Source organism: Nematolebias whitei, chromosome 8, assembly GCF_014905685.2.
Source record: "Nematolebias whitei isolate Nwh7 chromosome 8, NemWhi1, whole genome shotgun sequence".
NCBI classification, from domain to species: domain Eukaryota; kingdom Metazoa; phylum Chordata; class Actinopteri; order Cyprinodontiformes; family Rivulidae; genus Nematolebias; species Nematolebias whitei.
Window position 1 is genome coordinate 3443563 of NC_056505.1, and position 5477 is coordinate 3449039.

Genomic DNA, 5477 nt, shown 5'->3' on the forward strand with positions numbered 1-5477 from the left:
ATGCAGCATAGCTGTTTATTACATTGTAATAACACTATGCAGCATAGCTGTTTATTACATTGTAATAACAGGATGCAGCATAGCTGTTTATTACATTGTAATAACACGATGCAGAATGATTCCTTCTCCATCACTGCTGTTGTTATTAAAGCTGAGTATTACTCACCTGAAGCTCTTTGTTTGTACCAGCATTTGGGGGGGGCTATGCTGAGCCTGACGTCACCCAGTGCACCCCCCACCAGTGCTTCAACAACAACGCGCCGCACTACGCCGAGACGGACATAGTGCGGCTGCAGGGCGTCACCGGCAGCAACATGTACGCTGTCCCCGCCCTCACCGTGGACTCCCTGACCAGGAAGGACATCTCTGCCGCCGAGTTCCCGCGGCAACAGCTGATCTTCAGGGAGAAGCTGGGGGAGGGGCAGTTTGGAGAGGTGGGTGGAGTCAGTGAGGGCGGGGAAAATAGAGAATGAAAAGTCTCGGCAGGCACCTCGACTCATCTCCGTCTTCTGCTGCAGGTCCATCTGTGCGAGGCCGAGGGACTGCCCGAGTTCCTCGGGGAGGGGTCGCCCCTCCCTGACAGAGACGGCCGCTCGGTGCTGGTGGCGGTTAAACAGCTGAGGGCCGACGCCACGAGTCAGGCCAGGTACCGAAAACAGAGACGTGTGTGTCAGTAATCGTTTGAAGAGCTTGATGGTGGTAAACGTCTAAAACGTGATTTTTACAGTTGAATGGTTTTATTTTGTAGGAGTGGCAGATTAGGATTTAAAACAACTTGTTTCATCATGACTCAGATTATTGTCAGTTTGATGAAGCGAGCCGGGGCCGTGTGGGTCGGGAGGTTCTGAGCGACCCAGTAGGAGTTTCACGAAGCACCGCTCCGCTCTCTGTTTGTGTTTGCTCCAATCAGGAACGACTTCCTGAAGGAGATCAAGATCATGTCGCGGCTGGACAACGCCAACATCATCCGGCTGCTGTGCGTGTGCGTGTCGTCCGACCCGCTCTGCATGGTCACCGAGTACATGGAGAACGGAGACCTGAACATGTTCCTGTCGCAGCGCGAGATCGAGAGCACGCTCACGCACGCCAACAACATCCCTTCAGTCAGGTGGTGCAGCGGGCGCAGGCGTGCCGTCATGGGCTCTGACCTCCTCACTGACTCCTCCCTCTCCCCCTGCAGCTTGTCGGACCTCCTCCACATGGCCGTGCAGATCTCCTCTGGGATGAAGTACCTGGCGTCGTTGAACTTCGTGCACCGGGACCTGGCCACCAGGAACTGCCTGCTGGACCGCCGCCTCACCATCAAGATCGCCGACTTCGGGATGAGCCGGAACCTCTACAGCAGCGACTACTACCGGATCCAGGGCCGGGCCGTGCTGCCGATCCGCTGGATGGCCTGGGAGAGCATCCTGCTGGTGAGGAGCTCCCATCCTGGAGCTGGAGGATGTTGGAGACTTCTCACACATCCAGTTATTTTTTATTGATAAACTCCGAGAGCTGAACGACGGCTGACAATCACTGCAGAAACTAAAAACTGAGTCGTTACGACTAAAAGACGCAGAACACCAGCTAAAAGAAACTAAGCTAATTGCTAAAAGTAGCTAAAAGACGTGAAAATCAGCTGATTCCTGTGAGATTAGTTTCATTTTAAAAGTTTGTTTCAAGCCTGAAACTTGCAGACCTGATGAAAGTCTTTAAAGTAGGATTAAGATTAAAACGAGTTCCTCTCAGAACCGACCTGAAGCGGGTCTGAAAGTCCGTCTGCAGAGCATCGTCAGAACAGTGTCGGACTTTATGATCCAGTTTTAGGATTCTGGTCCCAAAAAACTTCACCTCATTATTCTTATTATCATGTTAAGATCTTTTTATTTAACTGGAACTTTTTCTGAGCTGAATTAAAAACTGAAAAGACGTTCAGGTCAGTTACGGGTAGATGTGGTTAAAAACTAAACGTCAGCTGATCAGCAGGGCTGCCAGTCTGAGGCCACGTTTGCTCATTTACAGACAACAGCCCCGTTCTCTCTGAAACCGAAGGTGTAAGATGCAACTGTCATCCTCACGCTGCATGCACGATGAATGCAGCTGAGAGCTGCATCAGGGTTGCCAGATAAAGTAAAAAAAGTCTTATTTACCCCCTCCTTTTATGTGCACATGTTCAACAAACACAACACACATCTTATCTTTACTCAGCACATCTGACAGTTTAGGTCAAAATACTGTCATTTTAAATCCACAGTACTAGAGTTTATAATTTCTTATCTGGCAACCCAACTGACATGGAAACTACAGCGTTTTCGTCTAGAAACGCTCATTTTTTGTTTATTAAACTCTAAAGTTTCCAGCGGTTGTTGTCGTGTAAACGGGGCCTTATAGCAGGTAGATCACTTTGACCTGGTCGTTTTAAAAGGAGCTCGCAGGATGAAAAGTTCTGGACACGCCTGGTGTCTTTAATGAATAAATGAGTGTTTTAAACTTTGTAGACGGCTCAATAAATAAACGTGTAATTGTGGAGGCTTTAAATTAAAAACAATGTTTGATAAAGACTGTCCCTCGTGCGTTCAGGGTAAGTTCACCACAGCGAGCGACGTGTGGGCGTTCGGCGTGACGCTCTGGGAGATCTTCACCCTCTGTAAGGAGCAGCCCTACAGCCTGCTGTCTGACGAGCAGGTCATCGAGAACTCTGGAGAGTTCTTCAGGAACCAGGGCAGACAGGTGAGGAGAACCAGCACCACTCAGAACCCACAGACCCGTCAGTTTTTGTTAATGTGGTCCAGTTGTGAGTTTTAATCCCCCCAGAAGAAAGTCTAATCTAATGAAACCTGATAATCTAGTTGAGATTACCTTGATTCGTCAGTTTGTCCACTAGAGGGTGCTGTGTGGAAGCTTCTCAGCTCTTCACGTTTAGATGTTCTTATTAAAAATGCTGTTTTTCCTTTAACTGTCCCAGATCTTCCTCTACGCCCCCCCTCTCTGCCCCCCGTCTCTCTTCGAACTGATGATGCGCTGCTGGAGTCGCAACATCCCGGACCGACCCACGTTCGAGGGACTTTACCAGGCCCTGAGGCCCCACGTTAACCAGTGAGCGGTCCGGTTCTCAGGACCGCTGGGACTCCTGTCAGGTGACAGACTGACCCCTGAACACCACGGATCAGAACCACGCTGTCGCAGAGGACGGAGGACAGAGCTGGGGTCACAGGGTGTGTGACTCCAGCCGGAGAGACGAGATGAAGGGAGAAGAAACCCGTCTTCATCCGTCTCTTTCAAGCCTCTTCGTCCAAAATGTTCAGAACGTTTCTTTTTTCTCTTTTCGTCTCAGAGTTTGTCGACGTTTGACGCTCGAGGGGCGTTTGAGTCTCGCTGTTTTTCTGTGTGTAGTCGTTGTGAAACACTGTCGGTGTCTCCCCGTCTCTCCTGTTCCTGCTCGTCCACCCACACTGGAGCTGAGGTCAAAGTGTAGCAAAGTGTAGACTTTTATTTTTAGGCTTTTAGTTGATTTGTCGTGTTTTAGTGTCGTTTCTTTAACTGTTCTGTGGACGTGAACGGTGCACTGCTGGAACCTGTGTGGCTCAGACTGACAACCATCCAGAGGAAGAACCTTAAAACCACCGGAGCTCATTCTGCAGCCAAACACCGTTTAGACTCTGACGTCCAGTCTGCAGAGGGATGTGCTGCAGGTCCAGGTGTGAGAACGTTAAGATGAACTCTGATCTAACCGCTGCAGAGAGTGAAGCGTCAAACATGCTGACGTCCCGCCAACCTGTTTCACATCTGCCTGGAGGGGGCTGGGCTGCAGCTGTTGGGAGGGGGTCTCAGAAGTGTCTTCAACGTTGGAGGTGGTCCACGAGCCTCAGGCTGAGCCATCTCAGGAGTCCTGCAGCTGAAGATGGACTCCTGCAGGAAACACGTCCAGGTCCAGAAACCACAGCAACAAATCTGAACTGTGGAGCAGCGCTGCAGAGCCAAGAGTCCAGCTTTGCAGCCGTGCACGCAACTAGAAGAGGCTCAGAAAGCAGCTGCATGACTCTGGCTGCAAACCATCAGAGTGAGAAGGTCCAGCAGCTGGTCCGAGCCCAGCTTGGTCTGACCCCTGAAGGTCCAACAAGCTCGTCAATGTTCATCTTTTTGCAACAAGTCAGCTGCTTAGAGTCCGAATCTGAACCAGAACACGTAAAAACACGTTTTATATTGAAAAACTTTTATTTGTATTTAATCCTTTTGAAAAATCTATTTTTATGTTTTCTGTCGTTTGAATAAATTTATTTGCTGAAGAGTTCGCGCTGCGCTCGTCACAAGTTTAAATCCGTTTCCTTCGAGCAGAAGCGCGTGGTTGCACACAGACGGGTGGTGAAGCGTTCAGTTTGTGCGCCAGTCTTCCTGCTGCAGGTTTGATCTCCCGTCTTCACGCAGGTGAGGTCTGCGCAGACACACCTGGGCGGGTGGTTCTGGTCCAGCACACGAGGTCCAGAAATGTTTTGAGAATCGGAGACGAGTTAAAACCTGAAAACATCAGAAAGGTTCAGAGCGAACGGTTGAGTTCTGCTTGTGACCGAACCAGTACCAGCTGCTGGGTCTCTGACCGGCCAGTTGAGAAAAGAGTGAAATGGATTTTGTTGCATCAAACCACGTTTATGGTTCGAGGGGAGCTCCTGCAGGAGGCAGCGAGTCCCAGTCCGGTGGTTTGAGCCCCACTGTCTCTGTTCTCAGCTCGTCTTTACCGCAGGAAGCGCCTCGTCGTGTCCCAAACCTCCATTTCTCTGCCGGATCAACTAAAAGTCTTTATCTTCACTTTGAGAAGATGTTTTCTCAGGAGCGCTGGATGTGGCGTGTCAGCCCAGAAAAACATTTCCCCAGAACATCTGTTGGTGTGGACGGAGTCAGATGTTTCAGGTTTGTGCTCGTTCGTCTGGAGCTGTGCACGTTTAAACAACGGAGTGTCAGTTTTTACTTCATGTAGGAGCAAAGAACGGATTTGGCCTCTTCAGCTGAACGAGTGCGGCGTCTGACATGGATGTCGTTTCCAGTCTGCACTAGAAAACATCAACCGCTGCTCCTTTAAACCAAAACGGTTCCAGGCTCTAGTTTCAGGACAGAAGTTCCCAGAACTTGAGTTTATGTTCAGAGCTTCTCACAGGATTCTCCCATCGTTAAAACGAACGACCCACAAATCTGAGGATGAACGACCTGCGCAGGTATTTATCAGACCAGAGTCGAGAAAACATTTAGTAATATTCTGGTCCACCTGTCCTCTGGTGTTCTGGTCCTCCTGTCCTCAGGTGTTCTGTTCCACATGTCCTCTGGTGTTCTGGTCCACCTGTCCTCTGGTGTTCTGGTCCTCCTGTCCTCTGGTGTTCTGGTCCTCCTGTCCTCAGGTGTTCTGTTCCACCTGTCCTCTGGTGTTCTGGTCCTCCTGTCCTCAGGTGTTCTGGTCCACCTGTCCTCAGGTGTTCTGGTCCACCTGTCCTCAGGTGTTCTGGTCC

The 5477-nt window shown here is 50.1% G+C and overlaps 1 protein-coding gene across 1 annotated transcript in view; it reads left to right on the plus strand.

Moving 5' to 3' along the window:
- Positions 1 to 3575, plus strand: part of ddr2l (discoidin domain receptor family, member 2, like) — a 30622-nt gene extending 27047 nt beyond the window's left edge. The window contains exons 13-18 of the mRNA XM_037680002.1: positions 190 to 434; positions 519 to 646; positions 911 to 1108; positions 1181 to 1415; positions 2563 to 2712; positions 2948 to 3575. Coding sequence (XP_037535930.1) covers positions 190 to 434; positions 519 to 646; positions 911 to 1108; positions 1181 to 1415; positions 2563 to 2712; positions 2948 to 3082 — 1091 coding nt within the window. The 3' untranslated portion in view covers positions 3083 to 3575. The remainder of the gene's footprint in view (positions 1 to 189; positions 435 to 518; positions 647 to 910; positions 1109 to 1180; positions 1416 to 2562; positions 2713 to 2947) is intronic.
- The last annotated feature ends 1902 nt before the right edge of the window (positions 3576 to 5477 follow it).